The sequence below is a fragment of the Pogonomyrmex barbatus genome, unplaced genomic scaffold, assembly GCF_055798465.1.
Source record: "Pogonomyrmex barbatus isolate J1 unplaced genomic scaffold, ASM5579846v1 scaffold24, whole genome shotgun sequence".
Taxonomy (NCBI): domain Eukaryota; kingdom Metazoa; phylum Arthropoda; class Insecta; order Hymenoptera; family Formicidae; genus Pogonomyrmex; species Pogonomyrmex barbatus.
Window position 1 is genome coordinate 577,594 of NW_028297121.1, and position 23,324 is coordinate 600,917.

General features: G+C 32.6%; 1 protein-coding gene across 1 annotated transcript in view; it reads left to right on the forward strand.

Moving 5' to 3' along the window:
• The window catches only part of LOC105427732 (uncharacterized), a 142,728-nt gene that overhangs the window by 60,475 nt on the left and 58,929 nt on the right, over positions 1-23,324 (forward strand). The window contains exons 3-8 of the mRNA XM_089078581.1: positions 9,538-9,689; positions 10,222-10,335; positions 10,402-10,462; positions 17,709-17,992; positions 18,087-18,218; positions 18,297-18,515. Coding sequence (XP_088934707.1) covers positions 9,538-9,689; positions 10,222-10,335; positions 10,402-10,462; positions 17,709-17,992; positions 18,087-18,218; positions 18,297-18,515 — 962 coding nt within the window. The remainder of the gene's footprint in view (positions 1-9,537; positions 9,690-10,221; positions 10,336-10,401; positions 10,463-17,708; positions 17,993-18,086; positions 18,219-18,296; positions 18,516-23,324) is intronic.

The window sequence follows — 23,324 nt, forward strand, 5'->3', positions numbered from 1 at the left end:
AAGCAAGCTCTATCTTCGCGGATATGAAAGAAGCATTTGACAGAATAAAGAAGGAAGAAATATGGAAAAGATTAGCAGAAGAAGAAGTAGACGAGCAATTAAGAACAAAAATTAGGGAAATATATGAGAGAACAGTATGCTCAATAGGATAAGAGGAAACATAATAGGAAAATTTACAACTAAAAGAGGAGTCAGACAAGGATGCCCACTGAGCCTTGTTTAATGTAGCATTTGCAGATCTAGAAAGGGAGATGAGAAAAGAACAAGGAAGTAGAGTGATAATAGGAAGAAAAAAGATATGGACTATCTCGTAGACGACGTGGTGCTAATCGCGAACAATGCGAAAGGGCTGGAAAGGTTCAAAAGATATAGATAAGAAAGATTTAGAACTAAATATTGACAAGACAAAGGTGATGATTTGTAGAAGAACAGGTGGCAGAAGAAAGGAAGAAAATTTTGAGTGAGAAGGTAAGAAAATAGAAAGAGTTAAAAATTTTGACTATTTAGGGTATATAATTAAAGAGAACAACGACGATAAAGAAACATATAAAGAAAATAGGTAGAAGGGCGAACACAGTGCTGGATAAAATATAGAGCATCGGGGAAAAGCTGTTTAAAGAGGACTTCGAAAGGAGGAGACTGTTTGACGCATTAGTCAAAAGTATGATCGCTTATGGAGCAGAATTATGGGGGTGGAAAGAGCAAAGAGAATTGGAGAAAATACAAACAAAGTATATAAGATGGGTGATGAGGCTAGACAGAAATACGCCAACATACTGGATCCTTAAGGAAACAGGAAGAGACGATATAGCTATAAAAATGGGAAAAAGAGCGGTGAAATGAGAGAAAAAGAAGAGAAAGAATCAGAACATGAGTCAATAAGATACGAATGTTGGAGGAAAATAAGCACGGAACATAAGACCGAAAGAGAAAGAACAAGAAATACCTTAATGATAGAGGCTGGTCGGCGGAGGAATGAGAAAAAGAGTAAACAATGGGTTTTGTAAAGAGGAAGAAGTATGAGTCGAACTAACGCGGATATCCAGAATCCAAGAAAGAGAGACGAAGGTGAAGGAATCAAGGTTCTTAGAAGAATTAAAAGAGATGGCCAGAGAGACAGAGGAGACACCAAAGTATCTGAGAAAAAACGAAAAAAGGAGAAGAGGAGAGCTGAAAGAATCGGGAGATTTATGATCTATAAGTTTTGTAAAGAGGAAGAAGAAATAGCGAAACACATTATAGAAAAATGTAAAGTAACTGGATCAAGAGACAGAGATTGGAAAAAAGTCATAAGAGGAAAGAGTAAAAATCTAGCGATATTACAACAAGAGATTATATGGAAAAGGCGGAGAGAAGAAGAAAAGCTGAAGAAAGAAAACGAAATGCAGGAAAGTGTAGGTTAGCAAACATATGTAAAAGATTTGATGTAAATATACGAAGGATTATTAGGATTATAAGTATAAAGTACATATATACAAGAGGGAATATAAAATGACATGAATACACACACACACACACACACACAACACACACGAGAAATATTGTAATACAAAAGTGAACAATAAATTTTATTCTTCTTCTTATTAATATGTCAAATATTTGATAAGAATATTATGCATATTTGACTTTAATGCACTTATATCAAATTATCGACCTATATTTTTATTAATAATTATTTTAATGAATATACATAAGTTTATAAGCGATAAACTATAATAATTTTTTTTTATCTGAACTAGTTGTACCATTTTGACATTACCATATGGTAAATAAACATTGTAATGAGTTTTTTTGACAGCTATCACATGGTACAATATGTATATCGTTATTGAACAGATATTTTAAAATGTTACATTGCGATATATATATATATATATATATATTACACAATTAATATCGCAATGTAACATTTTAAAATATCTCTTCAATAACGATATACACACACACATATATATATATATATATATATATATATATATATATATATATATATACATACACAGGATATCCCAAACTGCATTTTCTTTTAAGAGCAGATTTTTTAGAACATTCTAAGACGAAAATTCTAATACGAAAATGTCGAAGCTATAATAATTTTTGAATTATTGGCGATTAAAGTTCACTAATCATAGAGCTGATATTTCGCGCACTCAGACATGATGATATGACAAGTGGTAAAGATTCCATAGTGGTAAAGGTTTCCACCACGAGGGTTCTCTTACAATATCGAGAATATCGTGCAATCACAGAAATATACAATGATATTTGATGTACAATGATGATTACCGTTCAAAATCTCTAGTCCACCTTCTTTTAAATTTTCTATCAGTTCTTCATCTTCTGCGTTTACTATCTTGTTTTTCGAGTTTCTCGATTTGCCATCTTCCCATATCTGTCCTCCCTCTTCTCCTGTTCTTGCGTTGAAATCCCCGCCCATCATAAATCTTTTTGTTGGCTCTTCTACTGCTTTCTGTATTTTTTCCCAGTTATCTTTCCTTTTTTTCTCTCATGTAGGTTGTGATAATTGTCCACCTCCCTTGTCCTGTATCGATTACTCCTCCTACTATTTCTTTCTCTTGCCATTTCGACTCTCCCTGTATCTATTTGCTTTCTTTTTTTATCCCCATAATGATACCTCTCTTTGGTCTGCCTTTTATTTTTTCTTTTTTTGCTCCTCTCATTTTCCAGTCAAAAAGCCCTTCCCAGCATTTTCTTATATATTTCCTTATTTTTCTCTTCAATCTATATTTCCGTGAGCCCTATAATATCAAAACTTTGTATGTATTTTCAACTATCTTCATCTAACCTATACAATCTTGCTACGTTCCAAAATAATGCTCTTATTCTTTTACCTTTATCTTTTATTTTACCTCTCTCCTTACTATATTTTTGTGTTCTTCGGCTTTAGTTGGTTTGCATCCTCTCCTTTTCGCTTCAGAATAAATTTTGTTTTTCCAACTCCTCTTTCTTCTCATTCCACCTGAACCACTTCCCGTCTATTGACAATTTCCAAAATTTGACAGTAACCTCTTTTCTGTGTGCTCTTTGTTCCCTCGCTATATTTACAATACCTCTTTGTATTTCCCTCTCTTTCATCGTTCTGTCATTATCTATGAATACCTCTATCTTCTTTAAAATACTCTTTTTCTTCATTATTTTTTCTTTGTCCTCCAAATTATCTATATTCACCCAAACTATTTTTTCGTTTCCTATTAATCTTGCTTCCGTCTTCACCTTTAGAATTTCCTTAAAAAATCCTTCCTTCTCCATCTGATTCTTTAAGTCCACTTTTTTTTCTATTGCAAATCCTTTTACTATTACGTTGTTTTTCCTTTCTTTTCTGTCTTGTTTTTCTAATTTTATTTCCATTTTCTTGCATTGCTTGCTAAGTCTTTCCACTGCTTCGGACTGGAATGCCTCTCTCCCGCCCATTATTTTTCCTTCAATGCTTTCAATTTTTGCTTCAAAATCTTTTAACTTCCTTTCCATCTCTGTCCTTTCTGACTGTTTTTCTATTCTTTCCATCCTGATCTCCATACCTTCCATTTTTCCTCTGTTCTTCTCTTTTTCTTTTCTTAAATCCTCTCTGATCTCCTGCAATTGTTTTTTTATTATTCTGTTTTCTTTTATTTGCTCCTCTAATTGCATTGCCATATTTATTAGTATTTCTTTATCACTCTTATTTTCCCAGTTTTGTGCCATCTTCTCTCCTTTTTTCTCTCCTCTGGTCTCTTGTTCCGCTCTCCTCTCTTGCTTTTTTTCCGCTGATTCTCTACCGCTGTGACTATACTTAATTACTCTCTCCTCTTCCTCCGAGGTTTTGCTCTGTTTCTCTTAAAATATTCGCTTATCGTGCCGCAACTCTGTGTTCTCTCTCCTTATTCTGCCTACACTGCTCGATCTTCCGGCTTTAGTTTCTTTCCCCTCTTCTCTCTTTTTCTCCTTGCTCGTTACCTGCTGCACTGCTCTTATCTTTCTTGCTTACCGATCTCTCGCTCTCTTCCCTCCTTTCCGCACTGCTTTTCTCCATTCAGTTTCCCCCTTTCTCCTCAACTTTCCCCCTCCTTCTTGTCTTCTCTTGACTCCGTCCTCTAATTTTCCTTTTTCCACTTTTTTCTATTTTCTACACACACTTTTCTTTTTTCTATCTGTTGTTTTTCTTCGCCACCGGCGTCCACTTCATCCTTATTTCACTTCTACTTTGCAGCACACTCGCAGTTTTCCTTCCTCCCTTTTTTGAGGTTATGTTTTTTTCTTTCCCTTCGCTATTTTCCTTGTTCTTTTTCTTTATCCCTTACGTTTTCCTCATATGTCACCTCATCAATCACTGTTTTCTCCTTGCCATCTTGAAAAATTCGGAAAAGTAGAAAGCTATGGTTGCGCTTTGCCATGTGCTTTCATCTCGATGTCGCTCTGATTTCCCCGACATATTAATAATATTACCACAAAAAGTTTATTATCTGAACTGATTGGTCTATTTTGACATTACCATGAGGTAAATAAATATGGTAATTTGTTTGATAGCTATCACATGGTATAATATGTCGTTATTGAACAGATTTATTTTACGATGTTACATTGCGATATTAATTGTATAATATATAAATAAATTTCGAAACAGAAATAATTTCTTAATAAGAATGTCATTGTATATTTTTGTGACATTCTCGATGTTGTAAGGACCATCGTGGGGGGACCTTTAGCACTTATCACTTCACCATGTCGCGCGAAATATCAGTTCTGTGATTAGTGAACTTTAATCGCCAATAATTTAAAAACTATTATAGCCTCGACATTTTCGTACTAGAATTTTCTTAGAATATTCCAAAAAATCTGCTCTTAAAAGCAGTTTTGGTACACCCTGTATATATATATATATATATATATATATATATATATATATATAAGGTTAGGTGTACAAAAAAGTTCTGAGCTTTAGATTTCATACAACCGAAATAATAATTTAAATTTTATATATCTTCCCGCCCTTTTGCGATTTTAAAGCGTTGACATTTGGCCTTCTAAAATGCCATACGGTTTGGCGTTTAATAACATAATCTCAAAAATCAGTAGTGTTCAAGATGGTAATAACAAAAGAACATATTCGATTTTCCATCCACTTCGCGTTTCATCTGAAGAAAAATGCTGCTGAAGCCACTGCAATGATTTGTGCTGGAGAGAACGTTGTAAGTCATACTACATGTAAAAGATGGTCAAAAATTTCGCCAAGGAGATTTCAGTCTTGAAGATGAGCTGCGTGCTGGACGCCCTCAAAAAATTGAAACGGACGAATTGCAAGCACTGCTGGATATAAACTTTGCGCAAACTGAAAAGGAACTTGCAGAACAGCTTGGCGTTACGCAGCAAACCATTTCCGTACGTTTACATACGATGCGAAAGGTTCAGAAGGAAGGCAAATGGGTTCTGCATAAATTATCCGAAGACAACAAAAATCGTCGGCGTGACACTGCATTCACTTTGCTTTCAAAGTTCCGGAAAAAAGATTTTCTGCACAAAATCATTACAGGCGATGAAAAGTGGATTCTTTATGATAACCCTTAACGTAGAAAATCATGGGTTGACCTTGGTCAACCTTCGACATCGCCAAAGCCCAATATCCACGCCAAGAAAGCGTAATATATATAATATAGGCATGATATATATAATATAATATATATATATATATATATATATATATATATATATATATATATATACAGGGTATCCCAGATCTAATGCATCACCTATTACGATAGATTCCTGAAGTCATTTAGAGATAAAAGTTCTAATACTAAAATGAACATACAATGAGTTTTTAAATAGGAAACGTTTAAAAATGTCCAATCGAGCTGTTCATTATTCACGCGTTCAGATCCGTCACATAGTGAAGGTGCTCCTAGATATTAATGTTTAAATATTAACATAATTTTGAATTTTTTTTGTAACTTTTCCTACTTATTTAATTAATTTGCTCTATATGTTGATAATAATAGCGATTAAAAATAAAAATTATTTTACGCAATATTGATCTTGGAATGCATCGAGTTATTGTTGCACATCGAGCTGTCAAATGAAGTATCTGTCATATGAAGTATATTGTAAGTAAATAATATTTTTTATGAGTGTCTTAATCAAGAAATTATTTCTTTAATTAATAGATAATTAATAGATAATAAAGGACGAATATATATATATATATATATATATATATATATTCGTTCTTTATTATCTATTAATACTATATATATATATATATATATATAATAGATAATATATATATATATTACTACTAAATTTGACACTACCACTCCAAATACCCACCACCCTACCCACAAACTACAGCCCTACCCACTTCTGTTAAAGCTTGAATTTGATATGTAATTTGACAAAAAAAAAGTATCTCGGTAAACTATTCATTTCTTGCTAACCTACATCCTTATACCTTTCCATGCATAGAATAACTGAGAATCAATTGATATAAAAAAATACATAATTACTGTTAAAAAAAAAAGAAATTTATAATATGCAACAATGTATTTTTTTTTTAAATACAATTAAGCCCCTTCTTTACACAAACCCCCAGATATTCATCTCCATTATTCAGTGTATAAAAGACTAAGCTTAATTGCCCAACATGCGCCAATTAGGAGATGTTTTTATACTTCATATCAAACTGCATATCAAATTCAATTCTTAAAACTCCGAAAATTATCTAAAAAATATTTCTTAAAAAAACTACTTATAATATTCTGTAGAACTCTCGAGGTCAGCTACAAGAATATATCATAAAAAATAGAGGTTTCTGTTTAACAAAACGAATTAATATACCGCTTTGGCACGTTCTCCCAGGATCAAACCAATGATATCATTTTGTCTCCCTTGAAATCATACAACTTATGTCTGAAATATTTTTCTCTAAAACACTTTTCTAAAAAGATGTTTCAATGGGTCTTTTAAAATGGGACATTTTGTATATATATATATATATATATATATATATATATATATATATATATATGTGTATATAGTATGTATGTAAATCAGCAGTATACTGAAAATGTATTTGTCAAATGTAATAAATATAGAAACAGAACATAATTAAAATTTATTATGTCTTATTAATAAAAAATGAAAAGCAATTTTTTGGTTGATAATAAAAAAAAATGATAATAAAAATAATAAGAAACATCCGTTTAGATGGCACTGGTAAAATTAATAAAAGAAGCGTCTACTCGGAAAGTATTGATTGTAATAAAATCGATTGTAATCAAAAATACTAGTCTGACAGTACTAAAGATTGCAAATGTAAATATTGTAAATTATAAAAGAGAAATTCGGAGAGACGAAACAGATATATTGGTTGTGTTCTCACGGGAATGGAGAGGCCCATTCTGTAATATCAGTTTTAAAAATTACATAAATGAGACTCGTACACAAAAGATGAGACACATACATATGCGCTTGACGTCTTAGCTACTATAGGAGAAGAGAATAAAAATATGAAAAAGATCCTACTATTTGCGCTCGCGACGCGTGAGAAGAAGAAAGAAATATTATCGTATCTTTCATGTAGTATGCGCCGTGCGATGGTCCAGTATCTCCTATGTTTCTTGATTATCGTTTATTATTGCTAATATATAGCGAATAAATTGAAAAAAAAACAGATAAATGCATGAAGAGAAATGAAAACCGTTATATATAATCATGTGTGTGTACACACACCACGCGCGCGCACGCACGCACGCACGCACGCACGCACGCACGCACGCACGCACGCACGCACGCACGCACGCACGCACGCACGCACGCACGCACGCACAGCACGCACGCACGCACGCACGCACGCACGCACGCACGCACGCACGCACGCACGCACCACGCACGCACGCACGCACGCACGCACGCACGCACGCACGCACGCACGCACGCACGCACGCACGCACGCACGCACGCACGCACGCACGCACGCACGCACGCACGCACGCACGCACGCACGCACGCACGCACGTATATATGCATGTATACTGGAAGAATATGCAATGTTATCGCAAAATCTACTAAAATTATATATATTTATATTAGATATCGTAGATAACTAGTCAATAGCAATAAATAAATAGTTCATGTGTGTGAAGTTAGCACCGCAATTTTGTAAAAAATAAAAAATATAAATAAAAATAAAAAATAAAAATTGCACTAGGTTTGTGCTACGTTGTGCCGCAAGAATTAATCGAATATTTAAAAAAAATAGTGTTAGAGAAAAAAAAAACAATTTTTTTGTCAACACTGCTATTTTGTAAAACATAAAAAATAAAAGTTGTGCTAGGTTTGTGCTACATTGTGCCGCAAATATTTTAATTGTATCTTCTTTAGAAAAAAAAAATGTCAATTTTCCAATGCAAAACTTCATAGCCTTACAACTTTCCAATCGTGAAAGATAATTCAATTTTTCAACTTGAATTGAGTTGTGCTAGCCGAGCACAAGTTGGCACAACCTTTGGTTTCATCAGCACAACGATTTTAAGGGCACTTTACTCTTGAAAGCGGCCCTTCGCGTATTTTATGTTAAAAATTCGGGTTTGTAATTATTCGATGTTGATAATACGGCATATCTGAGTTGTGCTAGTCCAGCACAAATCAGCACAACATTCCGTTTCGTTAGCACAACGATATGAAGGGCACTATATTCTTGACGCGTTGCTAAACAACCGGGCCAACGTGTTGCCAAGCGATCGGACGCATGGATTGCTAATCAACCACAGACGCTTTCGCGACACGCGTATGTTGGAAGAAAAATTCGAGAACACTTCGACTTTTCGAGAATACTGAGAACGTTCGGTATTCCACAAAAAAAAAGTTCGAGAACACTCTGACTTTTCGGATAGGAGCGAAACGAATACTGAGAACACTCGGTATTCAGAACGAGAAAACTCTCGTGTTGTTTCAGATCGGATCGGTGTATTGAAAACGGACGGGTCGGATGATCGAATGGAACTGGTTATTCTTTGCAGAATTCGTCGGGTTTATATACCCGATTTTTGTCTGCATATCAAAACGCTATTTGTTAAGCTGTTCTACAAAACAGCTGATCTGTCATGCCGTCAGCACGTGTCAGATCATTAGCGCGTGCGTAACGTTCGGTCGTGTTCGGGGATGTCGGGTGGCCCCGGACGATGTGGGTCGCATAGCGCTCGTAGTAACGGAGCGTTACAAATGCTCTACAATTCAAATCATTTCTCGTCAATAATTAAGAAGTTTGTCTCTGAATATTTGTTACTTTTATACTAAGTTTTATATTATCGAGTATTGCTAATATTATATTCTTTTATTATTATTCTTATATTGAACATATATTCGGCTTATATATATGTTAATAAGTTAAGCTTTACAAAGTTTTATAAAAAGAAAAAATTATCTTAGTATCAGATCAGAAATATGTCTTTTGCAGATTTGTTTTTGTTGTTTTGTCTTATCTTGTATATAATAAATATAAATATAATAAATATAAAATAAAATTAAAATATCTTGTGTTTATAGAACTATAAGTGCCAATAGAAGTCTTCCAGATATTCCAAAAGATAAGAGCAGAGAACATGAAGATATGGCAAATTCTGTATCTCAGGATATTTACGAGACTACTGAAACTATAGGAGATCATTCAGAACTGTATGCTACAGTTCAGGATGCAGGTATCAAATATCAAATTAATCAAGACTACTTTTCAATCAATTAAGGCTACTTTTTAGAAAATACAATTGATATATTTGAATGTGTCCTAAAATTCACTACTACTACTACTATTGAAAAGCTGTAGTTTATATGACGTGTATTATACATTATCAGCTCTAGCAATAAATTTTGGAACACATTTCTTGATGCAACTTGACAAATTCAATCAACACTATTCGATTCTCCTCTCGAAAAGAATCGAAGAGTGAGCTTGAACGTCGATTGAGCTTAAATAAAATTATAAATGGAAAGCAATTAGCATCAATATTCGAAATTTATTGCTAGCGTTGATAATATATAATATACGTTACATAAATCATAAATTTTTTTTTTAACATTAGCAGTGAATTTTAAAACATACCCAAAATATATCGATTGTATTTCCTAAAAGGAAAGCAGCCAAAATAATGTAAATTGCAGAAATTGAAGTAAATAATAAAATTTTCTTATTTTGTTATATTATTTTATTTATATACAAAATTTTTCTTTTAGCTCAGGAACAGATGTCTGAAAGAGAAATACAGGAAATTGTTTTGCAAGGGTGTTCTTTGCCACAAGACGCATCTCATTCATATGCAGGATTTGTATCGCCAATGTCTAATAGTAGTATGTGAATTATTATCAGTATTTTATATTTACTAATTAAATAATATTCTAACATATGTATTTCAGTTGAACATCCATATGCACAACTTCAAAATGTTCAAACAACTGAAATTAATCAAGTAAATAGGTATAATCTTATTATGTACCTTATACTATTTTATATACTATGGCTGCTTTCCTTTTAAGAAACACAGCCAATACATTTGGATATATTCTAAAATTTATTGCTAATATTAAAAATCTATAATTCACATAACATATTATATTATTATAATCCTATTATTTACTACTAATGCTGCTAATATACAGGACAGGGAAAAAAGATCAGTACCCTTGAATAACTCGGAAAATATAAATTTTACAGAAAAAGGTTTAAACAAAATTTGTAGGGTTTAAAAAGATCTATGTACTAATCTTATCAGTTTGACCTGAGGTGGCAAGGTCAAGTCAAGGTCACATCGATTTTTTTGAATGGAACACATTTTTTATTTCAGAATCTAATAGCTGGTGTTAAGAACTTTTTAAAACACTGTAAAAAATAATTTTTCATTAAGTATTTTTCGAGTTATGAAGCTTGAAAGTTACAGTATTTTGTAAAATATTGAGTTTTCGAATCTTACCTTAATCTTACCTTAATACTTTTATGTATTAATACACAAAATAACAAGATAAAACAATTGGTGTAAAGAAAACAAACAGCTTTGAAAAAAATATGCACTATGTTGCAAATTATATGCATGTTTTTTTTAAAAACAACTTGTGTTTTTCTTATATCAATTGATTCATTTCATTATTTTGTATATAAAAGTATTAAAATAAGATTATCGAAAACTGAATATTTTACAAGATATTTTGTATTTCATATCAAAATACTTTTAAGTCTCAAAACTCGAAAAGTACTTAATGAAAAAATATTTTTTTACAGTGTTTTAAAAATCTCTGGACATCAGCTATTAGATTCAGCTATTAGAAATAAAAAATAAGATATTCTATTTAAAAAAATCGATGTGACCTTGGCGATATCGCCCAAGATTAAACTGATAAGATCAATAAATATATCTTTTTAAGTTCTACAATGTTTGTTTGAGACATTTTTCTATAAAACTTATATTTTCCGAATTATTCAGGGGTATAGATCTTGTTTTCCTACTCTGTATAATATACATCACGTGAATTATAAATTTTCAATACTAGCAATGAATTTTAGAACATATCTGTACAGACCAACAACGCCTTCGTTGTGGTTTTGCCACGCACGCCACTTTCCTTCTCTATTCTTGTTTGCGTACGTGCGATCCCAACTAAATTAAATAGCCTTCTTATTTTTTTGTATAAAAGAAACTCATTTATTGCAGTCCTTTTTTTTGTTACAGAATGACTTCTTCTTAATAACTAGCTTAATTCTTCTACTTACTTCTAGCGCATGCTCAATCGTCTCTTTTCTTTTTGAATAGCTTTCGTCACGCTCTAGCGTCACGATAAATTTTAGGCGCGAAACTCAAACGTCTGAACATCCTGCCTCCTTCAACTATCCAGTTCAACATAACTGTTCGTTTATTGGCAAGAGCGCAACATTTTTTACCGCACACTTATAACTTCCAGTTGCAGTTTTTACATCTATAACTCTAATGATCCCATCCTTGCCTAGGTATATTTCAATGACTCGAGCTAGAGGCCAATACAATGACGGAGTTTTATCTTCTCGTAAGATAACTAAATCTCTTACCTTTACATTATCTTTGATTTCCATTTTGTGCGTTGCGTCAATTCAATCAAGTACTCCTTGTTCCAGCGATTCTAGAAATCTTAATTTTTTGAATGTGTTGCCATTGAGATAACCTGTTTATTTGAGTGTTTGTAAAATCGATTTCTGGAATCGATGAGAGCACTCCGCCGATCAAAAAATGACTTGGAGTCAATGAATTCATATCATCTAGATTCAAGGACAAAGATGTTAGCGGCCTGGAATTTAGTATTGCCTCGATTTCAATGAAAAGTGTATTGAATTGCTCGAATGTAAAGAGAGTGTCCTTGGCTACTCGATATAAGAATGTTTGAAAGACCGGACGGCAGCCTTCCATATCCCTCCAAAGTGAGGAGATCGTGGTGGAATGAATTTCCAAGCGACCTCCTGTCTACTCAACTACCTTATCACAGCATCCCTATGAACCTCAGAATTATAATTTCATACAAATATAATTTCATATAAATTACGCAGTTCATTCCTTGCGCCAACAAAATTAGTGGCATTATCTGACAATATGAAATTTGACTTGCCTCTTCTATTGAAGAATCGTTTTAATGCAGCTATGAATGCTTCAGTTGTTAAATCACTCACTAACTCTAAGTGAACTGCCTTTATACTAAGCATGTAAACACAGAAACATAAACTTTGACCTTGTTGCGATTACGATGCTTTTTTTCCTTTATCCAAAAAGGAAATAATCTATACCTGAATTGGTAAACAGTCGCGAACATTCGAATCTATCTTTAGGAAGATCACCCATTGTATATTCCATCATTCTCGGTTTTGCTTTAATACAAGTTATGCATTCGCGTATAATTTTTTTAACCCGATTTTTTAATGAGCCAGTAGTTTTGTCGAATGTGATACAAAGTTGCTTGTGACCCCGCGTGTAGTTGTAGATCGTGAGCATGTTTTATGATTAAATCTGTAATATTATGTTTCTCTGATTGATTTGATGTTTTTAATTGTAACTTAAATTAGAATGTTTGAGTCTATCTCCGACTCACATTATTCCATTAGCGTCTAAAATTGGATGCAATGCTGTTAATTTACTACTGGCCTTAAGATTCTTTTCTAATAAACGTAATTCACATGAGAAAGTCTCAGCTTGAACAAGTTTGACAATAACAAACATAGTCTGTTTTAATTCAGAACTAACTAGATTTCCCTGAATCTTATGTTTTGATCGATAATTGTTAATAAATCTACAACACCATGCCACAACTCTACGAAGCGTCACGATTGATGAATATTGTTATAGCAATTCAAAACTTCTTTCTATCTTCAAGTTAATGGTTATTCGTTGTTCAGGAATCTCAGATGTTATGGTAATAGAATTTGGCTAGTTATGTTCTTCCTCTGACAGCCACGATAGTCCGTGAATCCAAATAATGCGATTAATAAGATCTGATGGAAATGCTCCTTTCGACAGCATGTCAGCAGGATTATCTGATGATGGTACATGTCTCCAGCTAAACGATGCTGTAGTTTTTTGGATGGTGGCTATGCGATTTGCTACGAAGGTTTTTAAACGATAAGGATATGTGTGTATCCATTGTAGCGCTATAGTTGAATCTGACTATAGTATGACCTTGTTGAATGTTATGTCGAAAGCCTTCAATACTGTTTGAGAAAGTTGTGACAAAAGTAGTGCTGCGCATAATTCCAGCCTTGACAATGAAAGCCTTTTCTTAAGTGGAGTACTTTTCTACTCTGGATTTGGATAATAACGTGATTTGCGTTGGATGCGTTTGTAGATCTCATGTATATACATGCTTCATATGCCACCTCGCTAGCATCAGCGAATCTATGCAGTTGCAAACTAGTTGAGCAATGCAAATGTGTCTAGGAAATGATATGTTGTTTAATTCAGGCATCCTGAAGTTTTCCAAGCTGTGTGAATCTCCATTGGAACTATTTCGTCCCAAGTTAGTTGTAATTTGCATATGTTCTGGAGCAATATCTTAGTCTTAACAATAACTGGACCCAGCAAGAGGGTCGTAATAGGATGCTAGATGTGATAGGATAGATCGTTTCGTTACCTTAGCTGAGTTGCGACATGTTGCAAATCGATATAAGAAACAATCTTGTTCTGGATTCCAAAGAATTCCCAATGTCTGGTGTGTTTCAGAAAAATCGAAGCATCAATGTTTCTCTTGGAACTCATTTGATGGCGGTTCGATGAGATAAGAATGATTGAAAGCCCATTTCCGTAGGTTGAAACCTCTACTTCTTAACAATCTTGTGATTTGAGTCTTTAATGTCATCGCTTGTTTTGTTTTGGCTCCGGTTAAGATCGTTGATATAGATATCTCTAATGACGATTTCCGCTGCATCTGCATAGTTTTACCCTTCATCTCCTGCTAATTGAATTAAGGTACGCGTGACCAAGTACTGATGAAGTTCCATACATTATTGTGTTGAGCTCATAAATAACTGCTTCCTTTGCCTCTCCACAAAATCCTCTGAAAGGGACGATCTTCAGGTTGAACGAAAACCTGTCTGTATATTTTTTTAATGTCTGCTATAAATACTATGTAATGCAGATGAAATCTCACAACGATGAAGAACAGATCCTGCTGTACCACTGGACCACTGGACCACTAAACATGGTGTCATTTAATGAAACACTAGTTGTTGTTTTGGCTGAGGCATCAAAAACTCTGAGTCTTGTTGTAGTACTTGACTCCTTTACTACTGAATGGTGAGGAAGAAAACGTCCTTCCTGAGTGATTGCTTCCTTAATTTCTGTCATATGTTCCAATAATTCATATTCCTAAAGGAAGTCAGTTATGATACTCATCACGCAACTTAGAATTTGTATTCAATCTTCTCTCCAAAGCTTGTAATCGCCTTAACGCTATTTCATACGACTCGCCCAAATTCTTCCTTTGATCATTAAATGGTAATCATACCGAATACCGTCCTCTTTACTGTCTCCTTGTAATGCTGTTTTTTCATCCTCTGGCAATGGTATCTTCCTATCTGCTAATTCTTCTGTTTCCCAGAATTTCTGTACTGCATCATCAAGAGTGCCTGATATGGCATAAACTAACTGATGTGTGTTCAAGTGAATCAGTTTTCCCAGCTAGTATCCAACCGAGTTTTGTTTTTTGTAGTACAATTAAACCCGAGCTTAACTTAATCTGCCCTACGCATAATAGAAATGCTCAGCTCCAATAAGCATATCAATCTGCGACGATTGATCAAACATAGGAGCTAATAATTTTATATTTTTTTATACGTCCAGAGCCTTACGATTAATTGACCTAGAAGGTAAAACATCTGTTAATTTAGATATAATAAGCAGTTCAGTCCGAGCATGAATGTACTATCTCTGGATTTGACGACAACACTCGTCGAAAATCTAACATGTAACAGTCTTTCTTTAATTCCCTTAATGGGAACATTTACATTTGTCTTGTGTAGCCGTAACTTGTCACAAAGACACGGGCACAAAGACTCGGAAATGAAATTTGATTGAGATCTCGCATCTAAAACTGTTCTACATGAGTGCAAATTGCCTGACATATCAGCAATGCTTACTATTGTAGATAACAATATGTATGCATTATCATTCAATCTCGAACTCAAAATCTGACTGATTGTTTTTGACTCTGGACCTCTGTCCTGTTTATCCTGTTGATTATTTTCTACGCTTGTTTTCTGAATATCGCTTGAATTGAGTGGATGTAACAATGTGTGATGATGACGATCACATTTTTTGCAACTACTTGTTTTACATGCTGCAACCTTATGATTTGTTCTGAAATAGTTGAAGCACAAACCTGCCTTTTTTATAGATTCTGATTTCTCATCTTGACTCATGGCCTTGAATTCTTCGCAATTTCTGTTGTGATTGTTTCCACAAACATGACACTTTAGAGTATGTTTCAAATAAAATTTGTTTTGTTTTACTTGAAGTTACCTTATTAACAATTGAGTGTTTTTAACTTGATGTGCTTGTTATTTTCTTAGGAACTGCTTCTAAAACATGAAACCGATTACGCAAAAATTTCAAATATTGTTCTAATATGGGCATTTCTGATCCATCTAACAATTTTTCCTACTCCATCTGTGTTTTTTTGTTTACCTTTGAACCAATCAAATACAGAAGCACTGCATCCCAGCTACTGATTGCCCTAACGCTTGTAACGAATGTACATGTTTAAATGCAATATTGACCAATGTACTCAGGATCACTGATGACTCCTTGTATATTAATTGCAGCTCAAACAATATGATCGAATATGATTCTGAATAATAATGCGTTTATTGCTGTATCTCTCTTTTAATAAATTCCACGCGATTTCATAATTTTCTGCGATTGAATTTAGTAACTGGATGATTTGAGCTGCGTTTCCCACCAAGCAAGATTTTAAATAGTTGAATTTTTATATTATTTGAATTTTTACGTTATTATGTGAACCAAGGCTTTAAATGAATCTTCAAAACTCAACCATTCCTCATATTTCCCGTCAAATTTCGGCAAAGTTATGGTAGGCAACTTGATAATGCTATCGTTTGACGTTAGATTTGATATCTGAGTTAAACCGCCTGAATATTTGCGTTAACTGTTGCATTACTGGTCGAAGCTGCACTGTCTCTTCCTGAATCTAAATATTCTTGTGTTCTAGCTCGTAATAATTATCCTCAAATAATTAGTCTAGACCCGTCGTCATTGGCACCTTCAGCCAGCTCTATTGCCATATGCACATTTTCAAACTCTGATAATAAGGGATTTGCTTTTTCAAGCCGAACTCTCAATATACTGTAATCGCGATCGGGTACATAACTGTCTAAGAAACTCTTGAATTTCGTTAGCGTTGCCTTTATCAGGCCACGGCGCTTTTTTAATTTAATTAACTTTTCTGCCATCGTGTCTAAGTTCTGAAAATGCCTTATGATTGATTCTAATCTCTACTACGCTTGAATTACCTTCTCTTTCCTGACTATATTGACTTATCTGCAACTGGAAGTTTCTTACACTATTATTACAATCGTATCTATTCAATCCATATATCTGTATACGCGATTCGCTTTTTTCAACTGGCTTGTTTGTATAATTGTCGTTGAATAAAATGGTAAGTCTTCATCCTCCCAGTGAAGATCTAGAAGCTTCTCCTTTTTAGAATTGCTTGTATGCCACACATCGAATTCAGATATCCTGTGATCTGGTTATCCTGAAATTTGGGTATTCCTGATCCGGCTCGAAGAACCAAAATTATGTACGGACCAATAACGCCTTCGTTGTTGTTTTGCCACGCACGCCATTCTCCTTTTCTATTCTTGTTTGCGTATGTGCGATCCCAACTAAATTAAATAGCCTTTGATGTTATTTTTTGTATAAAAGAAATTCGTTTATTGCAGCCTTTTTTTGTTACAGAATGGCTTCTTCTTAATAATAATAGCTTGATCTTCCTACTTATTTCTAGTGCACGCTCAATTTTTTTTTTTTTTTGAAGCGTCTTTTTGAATATCGACGCTCTAGTATCACAATAAATTTTAGGCGCGAAATTCAAACGTTTGAACAATATCCAATGTCGACCTAAAAGGAAAACAGCCTACCTTTCATCATCTTTTTTCTTTCAGAAAGAATATATAATATTGATTTTTTAATTTGTAGAAGTAACGCTAATCAAATCACGAATATTGAAAAATCATCAATATCAATGGATCAGTCAAATGAAAATCCAGTTGCGCCACCGAGAACTCGACGATCCTCTTCACACAATTCACTTATCAATTCCGAGATGCATTACGACATTCAGGCCGCTAATGCTATCTCTGGAGGTGTTCAAGCTAATCAAGATTTACCTTATATGACACCGCCTCTCTTAATGCTAGTACCACATTCATCGCATTCCCAACATAATAATCCGCATTTTAGTGGTGATTCTCAAGATTCAAGTAATTTCATTATCTTTCTTTTTTTTTATTATGTAATTTTTATTTGTTATGCGAATACTTTCTAACAATTTGCATTATTGTTTTTTAAATATAGAAGGATATACAAGTATAAGTGTAAGGGAACCATTAGCTAATATAATTGCACAAACTAAAGCAGCCTATAAACAAAATCAATCTGCTCGACCAATTACTGATTCTCATTATGCTACTGTTTCTGATGATTCTGGTAAATAAACTTCAGAACTGTGATATAATAAATGTAAAAATATATAAAAATCTTATTCCATAAAAATACATTCTATAGATGAAATGTATGCTGCAATTGATGAACAGGATAAAGTATATACCAGTGGTAGCGAAACGTATGCACAAATCCAACCAATGACGTTAGAAGTACAAAGACAAGTGCAAATCGAACAAACAGTATTTTGTCAGCCTCCACGTATAGAAGAGACATATTTTGCGCCTCAACCACCAAGTGTTGATAGTTTACGTCATGTCGCACATGCCCATTCTAGACAAGGTAATCCAATGTAATAATTATATAAAACAATAGAAAACATAATTTAATAAATCCAGAAGGAGTAATTATTTATAGTATGATATAGTATTTATAAAAAAAAACATATATATATATATATATATATATGTAATATAAATACAGAATGTTCCATCTTTAATAATGACCTCAAATATCTTTTACAATATTTTAGAAAAAAACATTTCAGATAAGTTTAGTAACTTTGAGAGGGACATAAGATGCTACCATTGGTTTGACCTTGGATAGTCATTTGAAGATCATGAAGATCACCTTCAATTTTATAAATAGAAACTCCTATTTTTGATTATATATTCTTGTAGCTCTCGAGCTAGCTTTTTAAAGCATTATAATAAAATATTTTTTTATTAACTATTTTTTGAATTATGAGACTTGAATTTGACATACAATTTGACATAAAGTATAAAATTTCATAAACTATTCATTTTTTGTATCTTAACTTTCATGTATAGAATAATGAGGTAAATCAATTGATATAAAGGAAACACATAGATCATCATGCTCAAAAAATGGAAATTTGCAATGTGTAATAATATATTATACAATTTTTTTTGAAAAATTTGAACAATTATGTATTTTCTTTATCCCAATTAATTCATTTCATTATTCTTTACATAAAAGTATTAAAATATAGTTAAAAATAAATAAATTGAGATATTTTTTATACTTTATGTTAATCCCTTTGCAGTGACGGAAATGAAATTTTCGTGCTATTACTGTGTGAAAAAAGTTTCTTAGATTTCCATGATTTTAATATTAGGTTTTTGAATATGAAGACTTTTGAGTCACTGAATCCGAATGTAATATCAGAATATCAAAATTTAAAATGGCGAATAAAAATTTGGAAAAATAATTGGATTCTTATAAAAATGATTATCCTAAGGTTTTTAAGGTCATTGAATCCGAATATATTAGAATTTCAAAATTCAAAGTGGAGGATCTAGAATGGCGGACTAAAGTTAAAAAAATAAAAATAATAAAAAAACAAAAAATTTAAATAAGAAGATAAAAACATGCAATCAAACATCATCACATCCTTGTTTCATGATTCTAGATTCGACGAAGAGGAGAATTTATAAACGATTTATCTATATAATATAAAGTTAATAATTATATTATTATAATAATTATATTATTAATAATTATATTATAAAGTTTAAATGAATTATTATTTTCAAATGATTTTTTTTAGCTAATTTTGATCTACTATTTAGAAGAACAAAATTCTGATATATTTTGATTTAGCGACTTCAATATTGGAGTATTCAGCTATTTTTTTTTTTAACTTTTATCCAACATTTTTTTTATTTTAACTTTTATTTTATTTATTATATTGAATCCATCATTTTGAATTTTTTAAATTGATATGTCATATTTGGATTCAGCAGCCATGAAAATCTCAAAATAATCATTTTTATGAAAATTCAATTTTTTCTAAATTTTGACCACCATATTGGATATATTTTGAATTTTGAAATTTTGAAATTTTTTTTTATTATATTCGAATTCAAAAATTATAGAATATTAAGTTTTACAAATCACTAAAAGATATATCGGCTCTTTTTATGTGCATATATGCTACATACACTGTGAAGGGATTAAATTGTATGTCAAATTCAAGCTTTAATTTGGAAAATACTTAATGAAAAACAACTTTATTATACAAGTGCAACAAAAAAGCGTAAAACCCAGGCAAGATCTTCGTGCTCAAAATTAAATTTTAATCAAAATCTTGAGACAAAGATATCAACTTTAACATTTGGTCTTCAATATCTTCAATATTTCATAAAATAATTAAATCAATAAAAATTAAAAAAAATCTAAAAGAATATAAAAAACAGATATGAATACAGATATGAATACAAAAAACTTGTGTCATAATTGACAATATTTACATTAATGTAATAAACGAATGTGATATTAAATCATAAAACATTTTTAACTTTAATTCTTAAGCTATATATACTGTTCATATGCTTATCAATTTTACAAAATATTTATGAAACGTCATATTCCTTATGACCATGTCCTGAGCAAATTATGATTAATAGTAACTGTAAAATAAATAAACATCTCATACATATTATTTGAACAATAAATTCAATCAAACATTATCAAGGAACAAAGGAATATATAAAAGGATCGTATTCCTCAATTCTTCTTTGAATTAAATGTGGAATAAAATAAAGATAAATTGAAGATAAATAATATGAAAATAAAATAAAAAATAAATTAAACAAATTTAAGATGAATTAAATATAAAAATAAATAAAAATAAATAAAAACAGTTACAACAAACCAAAATGGATAAAAGGAAAGATTAACTAAAACATTAAAATTGTAAATATATCAAATAATAAATCAAATTTAATGTAATGGAAATTTTGCATATCTATAAAACAATACAGTCATTCCGACACCGAGGGACGATTATAAGAAATCGACATCACCAAAGGTAAAGAAGAGTTATTGCGTGAAATAAAATAAGGAAAATAAGGAAGTAGAAAGTGATAAAAAGGAGAGAATTTAACATAGTGAAGCTAAAAGTAACAATAATAGGAAATTATGGAAATGTTACGTGAGGGATAGCAAGTGTTGAGAACCAGCAGATAACTGTCTGGTAAAAGATTTGTGTCGCCCTGTTTATTTAGGCCGGGATGCTGTTTTTTAATATAGATTATTTCAGATCATTTTTCCAAAGGAAGGTTCAGTGTCAAGGATTTATACATTACTCTAATTAAATTCATAATTTTTCTCAAGTCGATGGTTAGAGACCAACGAAGGAGAACTATTTCTTTTTTAACATCTTTAATGTCTTCATTGATTTTAGTCTTTAATTGCGTTTTGTCTGATCAATATAATTAACATCATACTCCTGACATAGATCTTATAAACATCGTATTGTCACGCTCGTGGCGAGTTCTCATACGAAATACTTGCGCCAAGGAAGGAAGAGACAGTTTTAAAAAAACGTAGGAACACACATTATTATTCACAATGATAACAAGAACTTTAATACACTTCTTTTTAATAATATCGTATTTCGCTGCACCGCAAGTTGAAATTAGCGCGCCGCGTCGCCGACTCTATTCAATTACCTCCCTGACAACCGTTTGACTACCGCGTTGGCAAGGAACGATCTAATCAGAAATCGATACGAGGGCAGCGCCGAGTGGATCACCGTTCATCAGTAATGCTAATTACAGCTGCCAAATTCGGGAAGTTTACATCATGCCACACAAGCGAGTAGCCCGTGTACGTGTGCTCACGACGAGTCGCGCCACTTCGACTAGCATCAGGAGCTACTTACACTAGCAGTGGAAGAGGACAGCTGTATTGCTGACTCTTTCTCTGTCTGTCTCTTTTTGTTTGCTTCTTATCCTTTTTTCTTTCTCAAGTGATAGCTAAAGCACGATTTTTCGTGCTACGCCTGCTCTCCGCGCGCGCACACACGCGCGCGCGCGCGCGCGCACACACACACACACACACACACACACACACACACACACACACACAATTAATTATATTCATTTTTTTAATAAATAAAAAAGGTTTTTATATATATATATATATATATATACATATATATATATATATATACACAGGGTATTTTATTTTAAGTGATATGATCGATTATCTCGCGAATTGATGATTTTATTGAAAAATTTTTCGAACGAAAGTTGCATGGCTTGAAGGGGAACACATGATGGAAATGTGGACTTGACCTCGAATGACCTTGTCAAAATCAGGTCAAAGTCATTAATGTTTTTTTAAATGGAAATCCCTATTTTTTTTATTACATATTCTTGTAGCTTATCTCGAGAGCTTTCCAAAACACTATAATAAAGTTACTTTTCCTTAAGTACTTGTTAAGTTATAAGGTAAGATCGATTCGACCAACTAAGACAAGACCGATCACTGATCCGGCTAACTGAGATAAGATCAATTCGAATATGTTTTTAGCCGTTGATGAGATGTTCAAATGGAGCTCCATTTTCTTGCAGACATAGTCTCAATCGTTTCTTAAAATTTTCTATTATTGAAATTAAAATATTTTGAGGAATGCTACGACAAACATTAATTATTCGATTTTTCATGTCTCCTTCAAATGTCGGCGTAAGTTTTCTAAACAATATTTTTTATGTAGCCTCACAAAAAGAATCACACGAAGTTAAATCAGGAGACCGTGAAGGCTATCGAATATATCCATACCTCCCTATCCATCTTTCTTGAAAGATGTTATTGAGGTATTCCGTCACAATACGATGAGAATGTGGTGGCGCACCATCTTGCTGCCACCACATTTTTTGTCTAATAGCAAGATCAACCTCTTCTAAAAGCTCAGGCAATTTATTCTGCAAGAAAGAAAGGTAAGTTTCCCCATTTAAGCGGTTATCAAAAAAGTATGGACCAATCAAATATCCATTTACAATTCCGTATCAAATGTTTAAACTCCAACGATGTTGATTATCAACACGTTGAGTCCAGTGAGAATTGTATGTGGACCAATAATGATAGTTATGCTTGTTGAGTTGTTCATTATTATGAAATTAAGCTTTACTGAAAAGAATATACTAGAAAATATATACTAGAGTATACTAGAAAAAAGTTGGATCTTCTCTTATCATTCGTAATGCTCAAAATTGTCTTAGCCTCATATCATTTTCACTTACATCTTGGGTTAAAATGATATGGTAGTGATGGAATTTATGTCTTTGTAAAATCTTTCACACAGTGACATAAGGAATTTCTAAATTACGTTGCAGTTCTCTA